At 43.4% G+C, this 23,888-nt stretch overlaps 1 protein-coding gene across 18 annotated transcripts in view; it reads left to right on the top strand.

Moving 5' to 3' along the window:
* The window catches only part of epb41l3b (erythrocyte membrane protein band 4.1-like 3b), a 55,387-nt gene that overhangs the window by 19,255 nt on the left and 12,244 nt on the right, over window positions 1–23,888 (top strand). For 11 of the 18 annotated variants that reach the window (XM_070974732.1, XM_070974748.1, XM_070974746.1 and 8 more), the window contains exons 2-15: window positions 495–667; window positions 5,139–5,282; window positions 13,069–13,173; window positions 13,365–13,407; window positions 13,497–13,572; window positions 13,785–14,003; window positions 15,091–15,178; window positions 17,294–17,338; window positions 17,913–18,065; window positions 19,237–19,334; window positions 19,712–19,887; window positions 20,378–20,583; window positions 21,013–21,597; window positions 22,983–23,036. In XM_070974732.1, coding sequence (XP_070830833.1) covers window positions 506–667; window positions 5,139–5,282; window positions 13,069–13,173; window positions 13,365–13,407; window positions 13,497–13,572; window positions 13,785–14,003; window positions 15,091–15,178; window positions 17,294–17,338; window positions 17,913–18,065; window positions 19,237–19,334; window positions 19,712–19,887; window positions 20,378–20,583; window positions 21,013–21,597; window positions 22,983–23,036 — 2,154 coding nt within the window. In that variant the 5' untranslated portion in view covers window positions 495–505. The remainder of the gene's footprint in view (window positions 1–494; window positions 668–5,138; window positions 5,283–13,068; window positions 13,174–13,364; window positions 13,408–13,496; window positions 13,573–13,784; window positions 14,004–15,090; window positions 15,179–17,293; window positions 17,339–17,912; window positions 18,066–19,236; window positions 19,335–19,711; window positions 19,888–20,377; window positions 20,584–21,012; window positions 21,598–22,982; window positions 23,037–23,888) is intronic. The other 7 variants (XM_070974749.1, XM_070974734.1, XM_070974742.1 and 4 more) reach the window with 4 other exon arrangements.

Raw genomic sequence — 23,888 nt, 5'->3', positions numbered from 1 at the left:
AAATATACAGAACATTTGTTGAGTCCTGCTTCTCTGATGTGAAGATTTGCTGCTTTTCTCTATTTCATACAAGTGTAAATTGAATATATTTGGGTTTTAGACAAATTCTTTAACTATTTTCTGAATTTTACAGACATTTTCAGATAATGAAAATAATCCTGAGCTGCAGCCCTATATGAGGGTGTTGTGTGCTAGTTTATGTGAAAAGGCATTACAGTATATTGTATAATATATTGTGGATGTCAGGGCACCAGCAGTCGAAGCACTTTCCATTATCAGCTACTGACACTCCTGAGATTACTGAGAACGGGCCCTAAGTGCACCTCAGCCACTTACATTAATTTCTCTTTTTATTCTGCTGTCAAACAACGTCCACATCTCTGCATTTGCATCAGAGCAGGAGCTCATCATTACCCACGGCTGAAAAGCGACACTAGATCAATTCATAACAAGTCAGCTGACTCGTCTCCTTTTCCCCTCCTCTTTTCCTCCAGCGTGATTTACCATGACGACCGAATCAGGCGCAGACTCGGAGGCCAAGCAGCCGCAGGAGAACAAGGAGACGCAGAAGGGGAAAGCTAAAGCCGCCGAACCCACCTCTCCTCAGAACCAACCGGAGCAGCTTCCCGCCGCCGCCGGACACAGCACCCCGGCCAGGAAAGAACAGGTCAGCCTCTTCGTAACCACAGACGCAAAAGGAGGATCCAGCCAGATGTCATTGAAAGTTTGGGCTCAATTAAAATCATTTTCCTTTTGACATACTTCTCTGTATTTTACCACACTCGCACAGAGCACTTTAATAACTCCAGGATGGTTTTTATGGTGTAAACAGCGTACATATCTCTGTAGATCAGGCCTGAATTTGAGAAAACATTACACACCATTCATCCCACTCCTGAATGAATTGTGCCTTTGTGTGGAAAAATGGAAATGAACAAGAAAAAAAAAAATACTGACGACGTGACCTCAGTGTTCTCAATGGTGGATACAGTCCTGTAAACATGTCTTTCAGTCAGCGCTCCGTGCTTTTATTTTGGAAATGTGGTGAGACACAGTTTGAGAAAGCCTGACACGGTGTGGAAGTTTTCATGCCGTCATTCCGTCAGCTGATTGAGCTAATTAGCATAACTTCACACAGCTGTGGGAAGAGTGAGCAGAGATCTGTAGTTTAGGGTGATGAGGTGAACACTAGTAAACTGGCCTGCAGCCATTTGATTAGTCTGGCGACAGAAAATTCATCGTCAACAATTTTGATCATCAGATAATCATTAAAGCAGTCTATCAAGAAAAAGCAAGCTTTGCTTTTCTTTGTTTTATGTCATTGTTGGACTGTCAGTTGGACAAATTCAATTATTTGATGGCGTCACTTTGGGCTGCGACTGCGAGACGTTTCCAGAGCAAGTCCAAAGTGGAGCACCGTCCTCCCAGCAAGCTATTATAATATGTCGACGTTAGCTAGAAGAGGCTGTAATAATGTGCATGCAGAGGCAATAACAGAGGCTTTGCTTTGTGTTGGAACAGGACGGGCGATAAGGCCAAAAGCTTCTATCAGGGTGTTTATGATTTTATACCAAACTTGACATTTGATTGTGACATTAAAGCTATTTTCTCATATGAACTCAGGACAGTGTCCACAGAATCAGGTCTGGAAACACTCGGTCTGGTTTGAGTGAGGGGTGGCTTCTGGGCAGAGCGTGCAGGAGGAGGGCGAAGAGTTTTTACCTTGATGCTGCGTGTATTTGGATGCATTCACAATGTCAACAGAAGAGCGGAAAGCAGTTTACATGCAAGCAGAGAAGAGTCTGAAGCACTCCGTGATGTCATCAGAACGCCCACTCGCTGTGTAGCGGGGCAGCAGTGTATACACTGTGAATGACTGTGTGTAAATGCAGCTTAAAGTTGCGCCCACAGTAGAATGGAAAGTATTAGCAAATCTCCACCAATGGGCACATTTCTAACATCACACAGTAAATACTGTCATATCGCCCAACCTAAGACATGATACCTATAAGTTTGATTAACTATGAGGGATTTTATGACCCACTGAACCACGTTGAACCAGGCTGTTGAGTCACCTGCAGAGGTGCAGATGAGAAAGACGAAGTTAAGGCAGTTACTTTCAGCCAATAAGGTGGCTCTGATGACCGACTGATGGACTGCACTAACTAGAGAGAGTTGCATCATAATTTCATGCCACTACATCGACCAAGACTAGCAGACGTGCATTTTCTATCTTATTAATGATTAATCGATTATTGATTGTTGACATATTCAACGATTGGTTCAGGAAGATGCATGAAATCTGCAGCCCTATAAATAACCAAGTGTCAGTACTGTTCTGGGAAAGCCTGGAATGGTCCATTGACACGCTTCCAGTGATGAAGACTTTCTTTTATAACCTTTAATGCGATCATCTCCAAATTCATCTGTATGGTTCGCCTTGTTTGTAAAGCAACATCTGATGTTTATTTCCTGTTAATTTTAGTCAAGCAGAAGTCACGATCCAGCTGCAGGCTTGTGGTCTAAGTAGGTGTGTTAGTATTCTTGTACAGAAGAGTGAAAAACCTCCAGTTCAGTGTTTTAAAACCAGCAGTCTCTGAGCAGAAGCAGAGCGCAGCCTGTAGATTTTATGTCAAAGGCAGCACAAGTAGCTTCTAATGTTATCTGAAAGCTAAGTGCTCGTCTGCAGATTTTGGTCCAGGCAACCTTCTGGGCTCACTATCTAATCGATCTACAGATTGAATTTCCAGTGCTTCCAAACTGCAGGGGGACTGTCTCAGGCTAAAAGCACAGGCTGGCTTTTTCTCTGATTTACTAGCTGAAAGAAAAACAGTGCGACGAGCTGCACATGCGAACAGACCTGGCCTTCAGTGTGTGGCAGAACACCAAATCTATGGCAGTCACACGTTTGTTGCAGATATAGCTCGAGGTGCATTTGAATTATCTGCACTAGCTTGAAACCACATGACCATTAGTCTGTCCATGGCTGTAACCGAGAGGGCAGGAAATAATTTCATGATCCAAATGAAAAACGTTAGAGATTTGACTGATGTTCGGTCCGTTGAGGTTGAGGATTAGGTCTGAGCCGCCCTGTCTTATCATTTTTACATTGACGTGACATTTTAGGCATATAGCTGATGGTCTTCTCTGAGACTTGAGAAACAGATCCACACTGGATTAACTTCAAATTTGTAGATTTGTCATTTACGAGCTGCCAGTATTAAGAAGTCAGAAGGTCAGAGTCACCACAGCCAGATGTGGACCTGCAGAAACAGCTCAGCCGTCAGAGCTTTTCACTGCAGTGTGAGCACGCTCACATCTCCACTCGCCCAATAGTGTGACTTACGGAAATGGAGCGCTTGATGAGGAGAAGAAATAGAGCATGAGTTTACACATGAATCGTAATGGGCTGTAATGAGGGAGAAGCAGGGCGAGGCGATGGATAGATTCATTATGTCCTGGGCGATGTTGCGAAAAATCATAGTGAAATGTATTATTTTAATATTAGCTAACAAATGATGATACGTGCATTTAGAGAAATGTATAAACATGAGAGATTTTGCCATACGGTGTATACTGAAGTAACTATCTGTACTGTACTGTACTGATTATTGGTTCTGGTTGTAACAGGCCATCACTGCCTTATCACAATATTTGATTCACAGGAGTGAAGTGAAGTTGCTTTATTTCTAGATAACTTTTACCCTTTTTTTATGTTTTCCATATTACGTCTATATCAAGTTATTCATGTTCGCATGTAATGGGAAATTAGTATTTTTGCATACTCGTATGCGTGATGATCGAATGGCAGCTAAAGAACTCACATTTCTCCTTTATTCACATTATGTTGTGCTCCCAAAAACAAAAGCAGGACTAGCTCTGTGAGGCTGTGCTAAATGCTAACATCTGCATGCTAATATGTTCCCAGTTACAATGCTAACGTGGATGTTTATCTTAATTTTTTCACCACCTTAGTTTAGCTTGTTAGCACTGAACTCAAAGTACAGCTGAGGCTGGTGAGAATATTGTTGGTTAACAAGATCAGAGTTATTACAGCTCATCCACTGGGGACCATGAATATCTGTGCAAAATGTAAGGACAGTCCATGCAGTAGTTATTGAGGTATTTCAATCTGTACCAAAGTAGCGGACCAACGAACAGTGTTTAGCCTCTAACATGGCTAACAGTGATTTCAAAAATGTGTCATCTCCTTGCAGCACTGAATGTGTTGCCCATTAAGTGGATCCGTGGCTTTAAATCTTGACTAGATTAAACGGCCCTCATCGTGTCACGCTGAGGATGATGGATGATGCTCTGCCATTGTCGGAGCTGTGTGAATTGGCAGGAACAAGACCGAGAGAAATCACAGCACTCTGACACAACGCTGTCAGTCCTCCCTGTGAGACACATGCTCAGGCTGGGACGTTTCTCTGGTCCAGCAGGGTGAACGTATGAATGAAGCGGTCTGTGGTGCCTATTTCTGTCAGCCACAAGTCATCCATGAATGTTTGAAATCCATCCATAATGTCTTGAAACTCAAGTAAATCAAATCTAAATTTGGCTGTCGCTTTAATTCTCGTGCTCTCCAAAGGTGAAAGTAATTTCCTTGTCTTGTTACTCACTACATCTCCAGGGGTCCACAGGGAGAACTGGTCCGCATGAGCTCCATTAGATGGGTACAATGCAATGGATATAGCCTGAGGAGCAAGATAAGAAATTTTCAATATGAAAATAAAAAGAGGCATTAAATTCACTTTGTGTGTGAGTAGGAAGGAAAAAATGTCTGGAAGCCAAAGGCCTCTTTTTCAGCATGAAGTCAGTCAGAAAGGGCTTTGTTTTCAGCCAAGTGGAAAATTGGATTTTCTCTGTTTAAGACAAAATGGCAGTACACCTCCAGCTCTTCTCAGTGGGACCTGATTACATTCACTCAGGGTCCCGGTCTCTATTTTTAGGTTTTGCTTCTGTCAAAGATGACTCCATGAAGAAACTGACATTTAGGGAGGAAGATGAGGAGCAGGAGGTATTTTTTGTTCCCGGCCTGTGAACTTTTTCAACCCAAAGCCGTTCGTAGTCCAGGGCAAGAAGCATGTGGAAAACTGCGATAAAACATCTAAATGAATTTGTTTTCCTCCTCTCAGGAGCAGCAGGAGGAGGACCAGGTGTCCCACAGGTCGTCCACCAGCCGTCTGTCCAGGTCTCCTTTGAGAGGAGTGAAGAAGGTGAAGATCATGCAGTGCAAAGTCACCCTGCTGGACGGCTCCGACTACACAGTGAGCGTGGAGGTGAGAGACTGCAGGTGGTGCAGTTGTAGCACGTAACATCTGAACATCAGTCACTCGTTTTGAGATCATATAAGCTTCCAGCAGCTTCTCCACTGCTTGGCTCATTAACCTGAAGATGTGACCCGTATGGCAGCAGCTTAAGACCAAAGGCACGTAGAAAGGAAAAGATCTCAGGGTGTATTTAAAAGGATGAAAGCAGTGTTAGTTTCAGTCTAAAGCGACGTGTAAGTGTTTTCACTTTGGCTGTTTGAAACGACGCTGCGGCTCGATCACGCGGCCTTTCAGCAGTGCAGCAGCACTAATGATATTAGCATCAGTATGTAATGACTGTAATTAGACCAGGACTTTAGAGCAAATATTCTTCAGTTAATTTACTGATTATGAGTGAAGATGTTTTCATGATTTTTCTGTCTTAATGACATCATAGTGTACCTTTATTTAGATGTTGTATTTGTTGGTTTGTTTACAGGCTAAAGAGTGAGTTGTCCGTTAACCACAGGATTATTGTGTATATAGGACATCTGGCTGAAGTACAATTTACAGCTCATGTCCCTGATTAGACTAATTTAATGTTAACGCAGTGTGGAGGCACGTTAGTCTGCAGCTGTTTTACTCAGATTATGGTTTTACTTTACAGGGTTTTTTAGAAAAATTCACTTCATTTCGATAAACAAATAATGCAACATAAGATGCTGTTTAAGCCTCGTCTCCATATCATTAACAGGAATTAATACAATTTAATTGGTACCAGTGCCACTGTCGATTCAGCTTATAGGTATGATTCTTTATAGATTCCCTCATTGATTCCTTATCAGCTTTAGCCGCCCTGGCTGTAGCCTGAGAGCTAATTGTAATAACTCTCTGTCATCATCAAAAATGGATGAAATGAGAGAATATTTTTTGTCCACGTTGCAGATTTCCAGCAGCGTAGCAGCAGGAGTTTGACATCATTTTATTTGCAACTGTCAGACAAACATGCTGACAGAGATAAAAGGCATTGATAAGCTCGCAGGTAAACGATTCCAATGGATCCGACAGACGACAGAAACGTTGATCGCTGCATTAAGTAAAACCAAAGTGTGTCATTGTAATAAGGAGCTGAGTAACTAACGCCATTTGCCTCCTGCTGTACCCTGGATGTCTCCATGTATTAGTCTTTGGACACTTGGCCTGTTGTATTGGAACAGAAATTAACTCATCTGCTTTGACAGCCCCTCTTAGAGGCAGGGATTTCATGGATTTCACTGCACATTTGCATCGTGTCAAATTGCTTTGTGGGATTCGTTTTCCCTCCAAAGCTTCTCTGTGTAGTTTTCAGAGAAAAAAATAGCCTTCATGCGACGGTTCTTAAATGTTTAGTTCTTCAAAGATCCTCCCCACTCTAGAAATAAACCCTATGAGGAAAGGAGAGCCAACAATCAGTGAAAAACACGTGTCTTTGTGTTGTAAATGTGAAGCTCGCAGTACCGCTAACCCAGCACTCTGGCTTTTATCATAATGTGGAAAAATTAAATATGGAAATGGGATTTTTTTGTGCAGAGAAGAAATAGAGCATGAGTTGGTTGTTAATCATAATGGGTTAGAAAGAGAGAGAAGGAGGGCGAGGTGTTGGATGGAGTCATTATTTTCTGGTCCGGACAATGTAGCAAAAGAATATAAAAAATTCAGTGTTTTGAGTTTAATTGACCATGATAGAGTTGTATCACCATGGAGCTACAGTCAGAATAAAGCTGTCGTGTCTTGTAAGTCCCGTAAGGTTTTGGTGGATTTCACTGCACGTTTGCTTTATTATCGCCTTAAGTTGCTTTGAAAGGTTAGTTTTTCCCCTAAAGCTGTCCTCTGTAGCCTCAAGTGGAACAATTACTCTGATTATCTATAGTTCGTAAGTACCCAGTATTCAGAAATAACCCCACTCATGCAACCAAAGCCCGCAATCAGTCAAGGAAAATGTGAGTCTGAGCTGCAGCACATAATGGCTTCTTTCTGACATCAACAGTCGTTCTTCTTCTCAGAACATCACGAATTCAGCAGTCAATCTGAATAGAGAACTTGTTTGACATTTCACTCTTCACAGTAGAAAGTTGAGCCTTCTTTCAAGTCTTTCAACTTTGTACGTTTCCATAATGTATGGGCAGGCTGAGCAGAGTACCAGACCCCCCCTCCTCAGATCTCCTCTGAGCAGATTCCTCCCCACCAGGGGGTTAGACAGAGGGATTAGCCGACTGTTTTGGTGGTGGCGGTGAGGTGAAGGCTTGTGACCGTGAAATGGGGCATTTGTTGGAGGGAATAAGTGTCATTGACTCTGTGTGTTGGCATGATTACTGGCTGTCCCGCTGTGGTCGAGGACGGATTCTTAAGGACGGTGATCTGGAAATGTGGATCAGTCTGGACTTCTCGCCCTTGAGACGGACACAGAAAGGGTTTCTGCACGGCTGGTGATTTAGATGCACTAATGCTCTGAAAGAAGTGAAATAGCTGCACAGAATTTTAACTCCACTTGCATATAAAATGCTTAAAGGTCCTTTGTCTGGATGTAAAATAAAAGGATGGTCCCAACCAGAAAAATCAAGGCGCTGGACTGAAACCTGCTTTCACCCAGTCGACAGGTATTTTAAAGGGGCACGCAGTCAGTTTACAGATGTGCTGCACTCCCTGCAACCTGACATTTAGTCCCTAATGTGAATTATGCTCCCAAAAACTGGACACTCCATCTCCCATTACCTGGTGAATGTTGATGTCTTTTAAACTCTATGCAATAATTTTTAAAAGCCCAGGACCTGTATCATCATCAGCGCTTTGTTTCTAACTTAAAGTCCCTCCAGAACAGGCAGAGTGGTGCTCCATATGACAGGTAAACTGATTCTAATGGGGACAATTGGTGGGCTGCCCTTTTAATAGATCAGACAGCACCAGATAGTAACTAAGCAAGTATGATCAGCTGAAAAACACACAAATGCTCATTTTTCATCCAAGAGACTATACTAGATTACCGTGACTGTACTCGACTAGATTCATATGAGCAGAAAATATATAATTTGCCTTTGAGCACCAGGAAGCACATGTTCTCTTTTCCTAATTATCTTTCATTCTATTGGGAACCTCAGTAGGTTTATCCTGATATAATAAATGGTACAAATCTGAGTAATCTCTGGTGGTGAGTAACTCGTAAATAAACACACTGAAGAAACGTAAACATCGCTGTTTACAGTGTGTATTTATATCTGCGTGGAGTATTGAGTAAACCGTCTCCCATCTGTTGCCTGCCTGCCCGATCCTGCCCCCTCCTGCTGGGACAGCCTGGACTTAGACTGCCCTGGCACAAGTCTGGCCCCTCCTCATGTTGACCAGGCACCAAACAGAGGAGGAATGCTTTGGGTTGATGTGGGATTAGAGTGCATTAGAGGGGGTGTGAGCAGAAGGAAGCAGTCCAGAAAACCTGAGATGTGTTTCCTCTGCATCTGTGCATGGAGCATCTCACACTCATTTTGCTGTTGGACTGTTAAGCTGCTGCAGGAAGCTCATCAGCTATGCGACACCAACAGAAAATGAGTGGACAACAATCACCTTTTAAGTCAGTTATCATCCAAAAAGTGTCAAAATTGACAGTCACTAGTTCCAGCTGTTTCTTAAATAAGAAGATTAACCCTTTTTTCTGGTCTATATCATAGTGAATTCATTGCTCAGCCAAAACAAGCATTTGGAAGTCAAAACCTTGGGCAGTGATGGGCATTTTTTTTTTTTTTACTGTTTTCTGACATTTTCTAAAATGAAATAGAGCTGGAACGATTAATCGATTAGTTGTCAACTATTTGAATTAATCTGCAACAGTTTTGAGATTCGGTTTGAGTAATTTCTTAAGAAAAAAAGTCTAAATTCTCTGATTCCAGCTTCTTAAATATGAATATTTTGTGGGGTCTTCACTCCTCTATGACAAAGATAAATGTCTTTGGGTTGTGGACAAAACAAGACCTTTGGCGTCATGTTGAGTTTTGGGGAACACTGCGGTAATTCGAAGAGCACCCGCGCACTGGAATCACAGCTCCCTTTAACTTTATTAGCAAACGTTTCATCCTGCGACAGGTCTTCCTCAGTCCATTTATATTAATGTCACAAGGATATCCTGTTACGTGAATGTGATTTCAGAACAGAACATGAGATTAAGTGCAGGCCTACTCACTGCACAGCGCTGTCTGAGCAGCAGTCTCTCATCTGCTCTGCACAAGGTCACAGAACCAGGTACCTTTTTTATTAAGAGCAGCGATGCAAAATCAAGCTGTGCTAATTGTTGCAGCAGGTGTGAGTCACACCTGGCTGACGCTGGTATTTGTCTTCGCATGTATTTTACACAGTGGTTACACAAACACCCAGACTGAAGAGGTTTCTTTTAAAAAAGCATCACAGCGAACAGCAAGAGGCGACAAAAAGATGCCAATTTGTCGCTTGCTTACCAGAGGAGTTGTCATAGCAACCAGTGAGGCACAATCACGACCAGTCAGATGGATGTGGATGAAGCACAGCAGACTCACACCAGGTCAGATTATGGTGTCTGACACAGTGATACAATTGAGGTCAGGGGATGTTCGGATAACTGCCAGGGAGTCCTCGTCCCCCTCCCAATCCCATCTGAAACCGGCCCAGAATGTCAAGATTTGACATTTTTATCCCCCTGACCTTGTAGTTTTCCAGCTCAACTCAATTTCCTCCTGTGGGAAAACTGCCTGCGCTAATCGCTTCCTATCATTTTCTTTGACACAGAACTGCTGAACCTCCTCCGCTTCACTGCAGAGGGTGTTATGTCTCAGCGGAGGGGGACGAAAATCCCACATCTCACTGTGTTGAAGTTATAAATCACAGGCCTATTTTTGAAATTCCCTCTAGTTTAGATGCACGTCTTTATTTTGCCTCTGAAGGACGTGACAGCGCAGGCTAAATGTTGTCTTTTAATGAGAACAGTCGGTTGTTAAAGGAATTTTTTTTTTTTTTTTAGCAAGGAGCCAAAAACTCTCTGGTTTCTGCTTCTTCACAGCGAGGACTTGCTGTTTTTCTCTGGATTTTGGAACATCCGATATGAAGGACATTTTTCTCTGCTTTCTGACATTTTATAGACCAATTGATTGATTGAGGAAGTGGTCTGCAGATTTAAGGATAATGGAATATAATCATTAGTTGCAGTCCTGCTTTTAATACATATTTCGGTGGTTTGGTCGTATCTCCAAACTCACTGCAGCCCCTGCCGCTGTTGTTTGCTTCCTAAAATTACAGGATAATATCTTGAAATTGATCAAGATGAATGTTTCTTTTCTAATCTGAGACCAATTTTCTGTCCAATTTCCTTCTGTTTTCTCTCTCTTAAACAACCTCAGGGAAGACGGGATAGAAGCCAGATCAGTCATCTGTTAACATGTCCTGTCTCTGTCTAAACAGTTTACAGATCACCTTTTCTGTCGGTGTGTGTGGAGGTTAGAGGCCTGCCATATCATATCATATCATTCACAATAACATAGGTATGATTTTTAATAGGAAAAAACAATCATATCTCGCACAGCAACAGAAAGCATGACTGAAAATGAAGGCGATATCACTGGTTTCTGGTTTCACGGTTGAGGAGTTTGCTTCAAAAAGAGGAGCGACTGCAGTGATGTGGAAGTGGTTTGGTTACAAAAGATCTGCAGCCATAATCATGAAGCTTCCTCATTCAAACGCTTGTTCCTAAAGACAAAACTCTAAGAAAACTTGCAGAATTAAGACATTTTCTAAGAATTTACCTTTACTGTTCAGACTAGATCCTGGTCCAGATAAAGTTTATTGACAAACATCTTAACCCTTAAGAGAGCTGCTAGGAAAGGAGGCTGTACGAGTTTCTTAAGCAGATGAGAAAGTGTTGGAAAAACAAAGAGGGAGGAGAAGTAGTCTCCAAACACGGAATGACAGTGAGGTAATGAAACAGCACAGATGAGCTGGTCCAGTAATCACAGACATCAGTGAAAGCAGGTCCATTTTTCCTCCATTAATTGGCCTATCGAAGAGATTATGTACTAGAATTACTAGCATGTAAGCAAATAAATAAAAGCGCTATCAGCATAGTAAGCCTGTGTTTCCAAAGATTAAAGTATGGCTCACCGTTTATTCAACAGAGATGTCCATCACAAAGTATTCACAGTTACCACATGTCTTAATAGAGACTAAGTTCTATCATTAGGTCTGTTGACGTCACTCCACATTCTGCACCCATTATCGCTAACAGTGAGTTATTAGTCCTCAATCATTCCTAAGATAGGACTCCTTGCTAAAGTTAGCTCTATGAGAGTGTTCTCTGAATGCCTGTGAATATTGGCCCTGATGTACAAATGCAAGAAGACTGAACCAGCAAAAGCAGCGATACAACAAACCGTCTTTCACCACCTCCAGCAGCAGCAGCAGCAGCAGCAGCAGCAGCAGCAGCACCCACTTGAGGACAAGGAGAGCTGAGCAGCTATTATGAGCTCTGAACCAAAAGCATTTCTCACGCTTCTGTCATATCGTCAAGAATATTGCTATGCCTGAAATATTGGGATATTATTTTAGCGCCATATCGCCCACCCACAGTGGAGTTTTTGCAGTAAAATCTGGGTTAGATGTTCCTCTGAGAAGCCAGCATGACAGCAAGGCAGCTGACATGACTCTGCTAATTCCCTCTGAGATGTTCTGGCGGGATTATCTCTCTGCCACCAGCGACTTTGCAGCTCTGTTGAAAATCACGCCCGGAGTTCTCATCATAAAACGGAGGCTTCGAGTGATTTAAAGGCTGTGGATGGATGCTGGTATAAATGCGCCATATGTGTCGAGTATTCTGACGCCTACCTGCCCGCCGGGTTTATGTGTTTATGGTTTCGTGGAGGGTGTGTGCACGGCTCTGCCTGCGTGTGAATGTGACAGATGCACAGACGTGTAATGACTGCTGCTGCTGGAATAAGCTGTGGCAGTGGTTGTCAATGAATCCTGACATGAGGATCTGGCTCTGTGCAGGAAGGAGGCTTCTGTGTTGAGGCTCCTCGGGACTTAAGCGATCTCATGTGAGCTGGTCAGATGAGTCTGAAGTCCAGCCTCCTGCAGCGGGGGAGAGACGGCGGTCCTCCAGCTGGTGTCATCTGGCACTCAGCTAGAGATGTGCAATCGATTTGGTGTCAAGCGTTCGCATAGCTGATGTTCACCTTGAGCTCACGAACGTGAAGGCGTATTTATACTACTGTATCCTGCTTTTTATAGAAGGAATCGATCCAGAGGGGCCCAGGTGGTTCACTTCAGGCTCTGCCCCTGCAGGAACAACTCATGTTGCTGTTCTGTGAAAATTTGTTTTTTGTTTGTTCAATTATCTCAAGATACGAAGAGCAAGAAGGGAAGTGTAGATCAGTGGAATCATTAAACAGCTGGAGATTTTATATGCACCGTTATCTTTTCTTGTTTTTATTTTATTACGTGTCGTTTATTGTTTGCTTTCATTTTCTTGTTGCTGTTTAGAATTGTTGAATACGGCGTAGGTTCGCAAATGTGACTGCTCATAACGTTCTTTCATCAGTCATCAGGCAATCCAGTTTGATCTAGATGGGATTTTAAAGAAAAAACAAAACAATTAAAAACAAAATGGGACGCTGTGTATAACATAAAACAGAATTAGATGACTTACAAATCCTTTCTGACATAATACTCAACTGAGAGCAGCAGAAAGACCACATGCCTAATGTTTGACCTCGTCAGCTTCATTGATTCAATTTCATTGATTGAATATGTTTTGTTTTTTTCCTCACAGAAACGAGCCAGGGGCCAAGTGCTCTTTGACAAAGTGTGTGAACACCTCAACCTGCTGGAGAGGGACTACTTTGGCATCACATACAGAGATGTAGAGAATCAGAAGGTAAAGGAGATTCTGTACTAATCCGTTTTTAAGGAGTCGTTAATTGACAGTAAGCACTTGTGTACTGAAAGCAGAGTTATGCATTCATTTCTAGATGTAGAGGCAAGAGAGAGGGGCTGTGTCCCACATGGATCTTTGGTTCTCAGTCATTTGCTTATAAATTCACGATCAATGCTTGTTTTGTGTTGCAGAATTGGCTGGACCCCACCAAGGAGATGAAGAAGCAGATCAGGAGTGAGTCTAATAGTCCTGTAAAGCCGCTGAGGTGTCTGCAATTGTAAAATGCTCCTTTTTGATAATCGAATGTTCTCTCTACGCCTCAGCTGGTCCCTGGAACTTCGCTTTCAACGTGAAGTTTTACCCCCCGGACCCCTCCCAGCTGACCGAGGACATCACAAGGTGTGTAAGCAGCTAATTTAGAGCCACTATGTGAGATTTGCTGGACGTTTGCTTGTCACTGTTGATCGATTCTTCTTGTGAATGGGCGCTGAGTTTAATTTTTATTGATTTAGATGGCTAAAAATCACAGATTATGCAGGTAAATTGTATTAAAGAATCTTACGGCGATAATTGAAATGTTGGATTTGATAAATCTCTTCGTCCTCTCTCAGGTACTACCTGTGTCTGCAGCTGAGAGATGACGTGGTTTCAGGCCGTCTGCCCTGCTCCTTCGCCACCCACACGGTGCTGGGCTCCTACACTGTGCAGTCTGAACTGGGAGACTACGACCCCGATGAATTAGGCAGCGACTACATCAGCGAACTGCGCTTCGCACCCAACCAGACCAAAGAGCTAGAAGAGAAGGTCATGGAACTCCACAAGACCTACAAGTTCGTCTCCGCGTCGTTCTCTAAACTCTTTCAACCGTCGAGCACAACTTTTAAAGCAGTGCACAGTTCAGTTATACACACAGCTGCCCCTGAGAAAGGAATCAATAATAGACAGAATTGAATTATCAATCCAGGGATAAGAGATTGGAGATTTAAAAGTGTTAAATGTTTACAGTGTGCTCAGTTTGAATGAAGAAATATGAAAGCAACAAGCTGAAAGTGACAGAAATACTGCACACAGGCAGTAAGTACTGTTAAATGGGTTCCTCTGATTCACAGAATGATAAAAGTTTGACAGTGTTAAGTGTGTTTTTTTGGCCAAGTTTTATCTTTGCAGGCACAGTTTTTAATGATATACAACACTTGCGTTAAAGCCTTTAGAAATAAGCAACATCAAATGTAAAAGATTAAAAAAAAAAAGAGTTAAACGCAGCAAAGCCGAAGCTATCCTGCTTCATCAGTGGCCTGATAAGAAAGAAAAAAAACAGAACCACTATCAGATTTGTTTAATGTTGTTCAATTAAAAAAAAAATGAAATCAGTCATGAAAAAAACAAAAGGGTTCAACATCGACTGAAAATTTTGAGTTCACATAAGATTGTTGCTCATAATCTTACTGTAAGTTTCCAGAGGCCCTGAATCTGACAACTTGAAGCCATAATAATCCGCTGTGAGCGACAGCGTGTCTGCAGACATTGGATTTGCGTTTTCCTGTCAGTGGATGTAGCTGGCTGTCCTTTTGTCTGAGCCTCCATTCTGCCTGTATTACAATGATTCCTGTGTAATATGATGTGGTCATTTCAGTCCAGTGGATGGAGCGAGGCAATGACAGCGCAAGGGTTAGGGTCTTTCCAAAGACAATCTATGCTAAAAATGGATGCTCTCTTGGTACTTGGTTAAAAGCGTCCATAAAGAGACTATTTACTAAAGGCTTTCATGCATTAAAATGGTGAATTACACCTGTTCTTGATCTCATTGGACTCTGCGTCTCAAGTGTTGTTTATTCATGTTGGTCAGAAAGCTTTAAATCTCTTTGCTGTGCGTGTTTCTGGTGACCTCGTCTGATTGATTATGTTCTGTACCGTCAGGGGAATGACGCCAGCCGAAGCAGAGATTCACTTCCTGGAAAATGCCAAGAAGCTGTCCATGTACGGTGTGGACCTGCACCACGCTAAGGTAACAAGTCAGCTCAAGCTCCTCATGTAGAATTTAAACCCACGCTTACTGTCCCTCACATCTGAGGATTGTTTATCTCTATACAGCATCTAAGAAATGATGAAAATTTGAAGAGAGCTGATGTTAAGTTTCTGCTACCTGCTTTCACAAATAAGCGTTGGGGAATATTTAAGGCTGTCCCTGATGTCTTCGGTAATGGTGCATATCCTCTTGATGCATTGAGAAATATCTACAGTTGAAATGTTAAATAGATTTTTTTGTCTTCTCTTTAAAGGGATAATTCAACATTTGGGGAATTATTCTTATTCACTTTCTTGTCGAGAGGTAGAGGAGAGGATCGATACCACTCTTGTGTCTGTATGCTAAGTACGAAGCTACAGTAGGAAGTTGTTAGCTTAGCTTAGCTTATCTTATCTTAGCGCAAATACTGGAAACATGGGGGAACAGCTAGCCTGGCTCTGTCCAAAGGGTAACAACAGCCGGGTTTCTACAGCAGGAACTTTGCCCAGGGACTCGAAACCTTCAGAGGAGCTCGGTGCAGTGATCAGGGTCTAAATTAAGTTCTGGAGACGTTAATTTACCCCCCAAAAAGTCCCTGAGCAGGAGGTTGTATCTTCAAAATGTGCAGGAGCTCAGGGGCTGGGGCTTACAGCGCTGAACTTTTCTGAAAAATCTGCAGCCACAAATCAGTTTGTTCGTTGTTCATTGTGCTTTGATGTGTCAGTACGAAGTCACAGAAGAAAGCACACACAGACAGACGGACAACAAAGTTGTTTTATAGTCATACACTAAAATATAAAAGCATCCGTCGCTTTTTCATACATCAGCAGCAGACTAATGGAATGAGCTGCCTGAGGAAGTCAGATCAGCAGAGTCAGTGACCTCTTTTAAGTCACCTCTTAAAACGTACTTTCAGCGCAGAGCTTTTCCTGATTTTACTTGATTTTTATTCACTGTAGTTTTATTTGTTTTATTGGTTTATTGGCTAGATTATGACCAGCTTGATAGGAAGTTGTTGCTTTGTGTGAAGCAGTTTGTATCAGTATTATTATCATTATTATTGTAACCTTCACAGGCCTTAAGACTGTGGAAATGTGAAAGCATATGCAACAATAGGCTTTTAGTTGCTTGAAAAGTTGTTCATGAGACCAGAAGTTCTGGGTACTTGGGGTGGAAACATGCCCGGCAGCCATTGTTTTACCCTCGCACAAATGAGACATAGTATGTTAATTAGTGAGCTTTAGAGGTGTTACTGTCGGATTTTTGTATCTTTGGACACAGCTAGGCTAGCTGTTTCCCCTTGTTTCCAGTCTTTATGCTAAGCTAAGCTAAACTGGCTGTTGGCTGTAGCTTCTTATTTAATGTACAGACATGAAGATTGGTATCGTTCCTCGCATTTAATTGTCAGCAAGAAGGTGAATCTTATCCAAAATGTTGAACTTTTCCTTTAAATAGTTCACTGAATCACTGTACTAGAACGTCACTCATGACTCCATCAGTGTCTCCAGGATGTTTAATGTAAAGTTTTGTCCTTTTATGCAAGATGAGACACACATTCCACTCACGCAGTCAGTATTGACGCTTGCCACCACAACGCCGCTGCTTCAAAAACATCACGGCTGCCACAGTAACGCCTCAGTCTAACATGCCACCGCTGATTGACTGACTGACATTATGTCACCGCTGCCTGTGTGGGTTTTGGGGCTGGAGGGTTGAGGGATAGCGGGGTGGTTGGGGTCTGGAGCCCAGCTTGGCTTGAATGATTTTCCTTTCTGTTTCTAATCCCTCGGCCAGACGGGATCAAACACGCCGTCAGAACACAGGCAGAATAGAGAGAGCTGGATTACGGCGGCAGGACCGCTGTCATCGTAAAAGAAAATTACAGTCATCAGTCTTGATATGAATCAGTCATCAAAGGCGCTTTGAAAGTCAAAATGGGAGCGATGGAAGGGATATTGCCTCCACAGATTTAGATCAGAATGGAGGAGATGACAGAGATGAGGAAGCGGCCTTGATCGAGCCGAGCAGAGATCATTGCTCAGTGTTGGACATGTGAGTCAGTTTTGATACACAAGAAAAATATATGTCTTCTCTCCTCTCTCATTAAATGCAAAGTTGGTAGGGAGTCTCTATGAATGCTTGGCTCCAGCTGAGGGAGAGGTAAGAGGCTACATCTCATGTGCTTACCTGCGCGCGCGTGTGTGTGCGTGTGTGTGGTTTCTACTCGTGCATGGTTACTTAGAAAAGTTGCCATTTCCACTGTTAAGACTGATTGTTCCTGCTTTGGACCAGTGCTTCCCTCTCAAAACGTCACCATTGGTTTCACCTGCTCATCTCACGCTTTGTGCAGTGAAGAGCATCATTTTGTGCTTCATCCACATTTCCCAAGACTTCACCACAGCCTGCATAGAGAAGATAAGAGTATCATATGCCTGATTCCACTCTCCACCTGCCTGCTTCACCCTGTTATTATCACAAACTTGTCTCCGTTAAATCCTACTTTACCCCGCTGTGCACTGGCTCCTGAACCTCCTGTTTATCCTGTAATGTTGTGCAGAACGCAAGAAGAAGAGCAGCTTTGGTGGCCAGTGGCTTCTTCTTTGATAGCCAGGGATCCTGTGTTACCCAAGTGACACATTGTGAAGGACTTTCATTAAACCTTTTCATTTAATTTTATTAACTTCTTATACTTTTGCCGTCTTTCTTGTCGTTTCTGGGTGTGTGTTGTTCCCAGGACTCTGAGGGCGTGGAGATCATGTTGGGAGTTTGTGCAAGCGGCCTGCTCATCTACAGAGACAGGTTGCGAATCAACAGGTTCGCTTGGCCCAAAATCCTCAAGATCTCCTACAAGAGGAACAACTTCTACATCAAAATCCGGCCCGGCGAGGTGAGGACAACAACCGCTCTGAGATCAGAGTCTTTGTCAGAACCAGCTGCTGCCGGTCGTATAAGATCTCAAACGAGATCATTACGTATTATCTGGTTATGGACCCTGTTTGTCTCTGTTTTTGCATGTCAGTGACTAATGGGTACATCCATTTTGAAATCAGCACTGAGCGAGAGCGCTGCAGCCGGCACAACACGCTGCAGTGTACGCCCTCCAGGTGTTTGCCCACTCTGTGTACATCCATTGAAAGTGTTTGTTTTTCCCACTGACAGGCTCAGATTGTTTTTCTGAGTGTGACAACATTATGGAGAGTAAGATCCTTTTTGTTTAACCAGTAACAGCTGTCACACCGCTCTCCTCCTCGTAGCCACCAGATTCCATTTACAGAAACAGTAGTTTTATCATTTTAACACAGTTAATACGAACTCGACAGAAACGATTCATCTTTTCACTGCGAGAGAGGGCGGATGTCAGAGAAGCTGCAGGGAAAACAGTGTGTAGATGGAATATTTTCACTTTTATCTAACGCATGAATTATTCTCATCAGACATTGTGACAGAAAATACTTAAATATGTTGGACTTCAGTACATTTTCTGGATAGTGGAAACATTGTTTTAGATATTGAAAACAACATTTACCATAGGGATGTCCAGAGCTGATCTGCTGCATCAGTATCGGATCAGTTGTTTTGAACAGTATCTGCTGGAAAGTTCTCTGTTTGGTGTAATCAGTTGGGCTCCCAGTACAGCTGCTGTCAAATTAGCTTCTATTTCAGTAACATTTCACAGGTGCACTGCACCTCTGACGTGCTGCTGCTGGTTAAAAATGGCTTCTGAAATCCTGAATTTGCTGGAGATGAAGAGACAGCATCCTACTCCTGTCTAAAACATCCTGACGCAGCAGATCCACAATGACATCCTTCTCCTTATTGATATTTTAGAATGGGAATCACTGTAATGCTGCATATATTATATAAACTTTGTTAAGGGGCACTGCACAACTAATGTATGGAGGAAAATCTAGCTACTGGGAGGTTGTTGAATTACTCATATTGAAATGTGATTAACTGGATGTAAAAAACCAGTAAAATGTTAGAAATAAATATGGAAGAAACAGCCTCAGAGTTGCCTGTACAGTGAATCTGACCTCCGTGTTTTGTCCCTGTTGCAGTTCGAGCAGTTTGAAAGCACGATTGGCTTCAAGCTTCCCAATCACCGCGCTGCCAAAAGGCTCTGGAAGGTCTGCGTCGAGCACCACACCTTCTTCAGGTAAGACATTGAGGACCTTCGACTGTGATGGGGAACAGCTTTTCAAGCTACTATAGGAGTTGGACTCACCAGCAGGAGCCTCCTTATTTCCTCACATATGAGTTTACTGATAATCACCGTCGATGATTTCTTTGTAGTGATTTAGAAACAGTGTTCAGGCTGTTGGTAGTTGTTGCCATTTAGACAACATACAAAGCAGCGTTGTGCTGCTTTTAGCAAAAAACGCTCTCTTGGGTTCTTTGGAGTAGCGAGCCAAGCCTGAAGGCTCTCTGGAGACTATTCATATGAGTAGGACTCTCAATGTTTTACAGTACACGGCTTAAATCTGTGTTTTTACTTCTGGTGTGATTAATGTGAGGGTTTGTAACATGCGACAGGCTCGTATCCCCCGAGGCACCCCCGAAGAAGTTCCTGAGCCTCGGCTCCAAGTTTCGCTACAGCGGCAGGACGCAGGCTCAGACCCGCAGGGCCAGCTCCCAGATCATCAGACCGGCTCCATTCTTCGAGCGCTCCTCCAGCAAACGCTACAACATGTCCCGCAGCTTAGATGGAGGTGAGGAGCAGTCGAGGGTTTTGATTAATGACCGGCCGCGTGTGCCACAAGTTGAAATGTCATCAACCAAATTCTCGTGCTCATTTATCCAGTTAATTTTAATTATGTGGAAGGTCCTGTGTGTCACATTGCTAATTTTAGATGTGGTTATTTAGTCTTTTCTTATCTTCTGAGGAAAACGTTGCTCTCTGAAAGACGGTGCGGCTACTTTATGTGACAGGAATGAAGACGGAAACCTTTTGTTAAAAGTGTGAATGAGTGTTTTGCTCCTCTTTTTATTTCCTTGAAATAGAAGAAAATGATTTCCACCTGAAAGCCTGCACAGCTAAAGTGTCTGGCACACCTTCAGTACTGTGACAGAGCCACAATGGATATCACGACAATGTGCAGGAGCAGACCAAACCCTTTATTCCACTTCACATCAGCCTGCCAGTGTCCATAAAACTGATCCCAGGCCGTCACATCCCTCTTTCTCTGCCCTGTCCTCCAGCACCCATCATGGAGAACCACGAGACTCTCATGAAAGACAGCGCCGCCGACGGAGCAGCCAAAGTCATCGCCAAGGGAGACATTATCACCACGGTAACGACAGAGAAGAAAGCAGAGGAAGAGAAGGCGGAGCAGGAGGACGCTCAGATGGATGCTGCAGCGACGCCAGAGCCTGCCGTCTCAACGCCGCTCAGACACGACACAAAGGTAAGCCGCCATCTGACAGATGCAGCGCAGTCAGAGCTGCATTCAGTGTAACTTTCTAGAGACTTGAATTGTTTTTGCATTAGTTATTATCTTCAAATACGCCACCAGGTGACGTTTCTTAGAAGCTGCTGCAACTTTGTCTTTAAGTCCTTCTTGAGATTTTAGTTTTTTTAGTTTTTTTCTTAGCAGCCGTCTTAATGGCTGATGAGAATCTCCCAGTTGCTTTCAGCTTAACCCACTGCAGTAGACTAGGCCTAAGTGCTTCTCATCTTGTGTGCGCTTTACTAATTAGCTTTTCTTTTCTTGTCCTTCCTTTGACCCCACACTGTACTCGTGTGTGTGTGTGCTCATGCGTACTCGCCCTCTTCCCCTTCGCTCCTCTCCATTCACACACACGACATCTTTTACTTTGACATTTCCCTCCATCAGTGCTCCCCTCCTGTATACTCAACCGACCCCCTCCGCTCTGAGCTCTCCCTCCCCTCATCCCCCGTTTCATCGACCAAAGTACGGCGGCGGCGCAGGGAGAACGCGCGTAAACGGGCCTCGTCAGTCAGTCCGGCCAAGAGCAGCGCCGGGTGCCGCCGCCGGCAAGCCCTCGCCGAACGCAAAGCCGCCCTGCTGGACGAGCAGGCGCTGCTGCTCTCCGCACGCAAGCAGAGGCTGGAGCAGGGCCGGAGCCGCGGCGGCACGCTCTTCTCCTTCTCCCTGCACCTGCCCGACCTGTCCTCCTTCCTGGACGAGGACGGCTACATCACCTTCCCCGATCTGTCCGAGATGCGCTTCCTCCCCGAGTGCGCGCAGAACTTCCTGCCCATTAAGTCACCGTCACTCATCCCCTGCTTCCTCTTCATCTTCTTCTTCCTGCTCTCCACCTCCTTCTCCGTCCCCTACGCCCTCACCCTCTCCTTCCCCCTGGCGCTGTGCCTCTGCTACCTGGAGCCCAAGGCAGCCTCCCTGACCGCCTCCATAGCCCAGGGCTACCATGACCATGACAGTTCAGAGGAAGAGGAGGTGTGTGTGCGCGTACGCCTGTATGTTCCAGTACCCGCCTCTGGCTTAGCGTAACGGTTCATTATAACGGTTAACACCTGATATCCTGTCCTGTATCTCGCTCTGCTGTTCCACCAGTTCAGAGCCGACCTGGAGACTGTGTCTGTCCCAGTGTCTGTCAGTTCTCCTACTTTCAGAACCTCATCTCTGCCCGGTCACTCTGTCATCCTGTAGACCACATCCTCATCCACATCACAAGTACACAGAGATGAACCTGCAAGTCTCACCATTTCATATTTGATTGGCTCGTACTTACTCCACCTTAATGAGAGGGTTAGACACAAATATTGAGCATTGTTTGGGACTTTTTACTCACATCAGCCTGAAATTTGACTGCTTTTTGACAAATTTACTGCATTTTTTGCATAAGCTTTATGCAGCATCACTAATAAATTACCATTAAATAGTATCACTGTCATGCTACAGTGTACAGCCCATCATATAAATAATGTTTGACTGAGTGTGTTTAGAAGAAGAGGTCACCTATCATCATTTAGTCACTAATCCTTCACCAAACCAAATATAAACAGCTTTGTGCCTAACCCATCTCATTGTTCTCATCCACATTCATGGCTTCACAGTGTAGAACGTGACTGCTGCAAGCTCAACAGTAGCTGCATGGAAACACTTCCATATTTATCATTGCACTCAGTCTCTCTGCATTGCTGTCTGAGTCAAGCAAAGCAGCACAAATCAAAATGAATTATTTAAATTGAAATCTGCTGAAAAGGGCTAAAAGCAGCTTAGTGTCGAATGCCAAAGACTGATTTTTTTTCTTCAAGCAACACCCTTTGAATCACAAATGAACGGTGTAATGTAATGCATGGTGTGATGCAGAGAGACTGGGATGATAAATGCATCCAGATCAACCAGTAGTGTCAACATGCATGGAGAGGAGGGGGGGCCTGAAAGTCAGGTTACTGTTAGGCAACAAACACGTCAAATCGAATTTTCAAATGCTGTTTGAACAGCAGCAACACACCAAATGTTTTACTGACCTGTAATTAATGAAAGTCATTGTACTCCAGGATTTAGCCAAATCCAAAGCAAATTTACACTCAAGTATCAAAGTGACTGACCGAAGGTTTGAACTTCCTCTGAGTCTGTTTTGCTTGCTTACTTTTCATTTGCTTTTTTCTCTCTTTTTGTTGTTCGTTTCCTGACCTTATCTGTAGTGTCTGATGATGCGTAGCTCACGGAAACAAGCAGTGCATTTCCATTCGTTCCATCTGTGGTTATGAAGAATCTCTGTTGACGATAAATGCATTTTCAAGGGTTTACAAGTTGGGTTCTTGTCGTTTTCTTGCTTGCCTCTCGGAACGGTTCTGGTCTGTTTGTGAAAGCAGACTGACAGCGAACAAACTGACTTTGCCTTTGATGGAGAGATGACCGCCACAGAGGTTTGTACAACAAGGAAAGATCGTATTTGCGGCATGAAAAGTAGAGTTGGAGCAGAGAAATAAAGTGATGCTGGCGTAAAAATAACATTTAGGAGAATTTTCGCACTTGAAGTTCTGCATGTGAGGCGTATGTTACATCTTAATATGCCCATTTAGTTCTTGTCTTTCTATTTGTCTGCACTAAACATACTTGTACGTATTTCTGTGTTTTCCACTGGAGAGCTGAAGTCCTTACGTCACAGCTGTGCTGGCTTCTGTTCCACCTGCATCTGTAACTCAGTGCTGTCGCTCATTCAGAGCTTGTTCCTGGGTTTTACTTTTTATATCCTAAGACAAATCAGCAAGAAATTGAAACCTCTGGATTTTAACAACATTTAACAACAAATACTTTGTGAGCACAGACAAAACTATAGCTCCCATGAAAAAACACTGCAGGCGCTGATGATACTTACATCACTGTGACATGGTTTCATCCATATGTATAAAACCTACTTGGCCTTATAGGAAATGGAGTTCATTAAAGGCCACTGACAAACATACATATAACATAAACAAAAATATACATGTTTTATGCCCTCTAACCATATGAAACACAGCCTACTGTTGCTCCAAGGTTGGATGTTTAGTTATTAGCATTCCTACAAATGTCAGCAGGATTTTGAACGAGCTTTTCTTGCTTGCAGAACAGAACCTGAAAGTTCAGGTTTCACTTCAGCTCTCTGCGAACGTTCGCTGAACCTCGCCCCCTCACACTGCTGCGCTTTCTTTCCTCGCACAGCACATCAGTTTGTAATGATAATGGTGGCAAATGCACTGTACCACACAATGACTCCTTGATTTCAGACAAAAATA

Source organism: Chaetodon trifascialis, chromosome 11 (assembly GCF_039877785.1).
Source record: "Chaetodon trifascialis isolate fChaTrf1 chromosome 11, fChaTrf1.hap1, whole genome shotgun sequence".
Classification (NCBI taxonomy): domain Eukaryota; kingdom Metazoa; phylum Chordata; class Actinopteri; order Chaetodontiformes; family Chaetodontidae; genus Chaetodon; species Chaetodon trifascialis.
The sequence above is the reverse complement of the archived record's forward strand: the minus strand, read 5'-3'. Positions and strand labels throughout refer to the sequence as shown.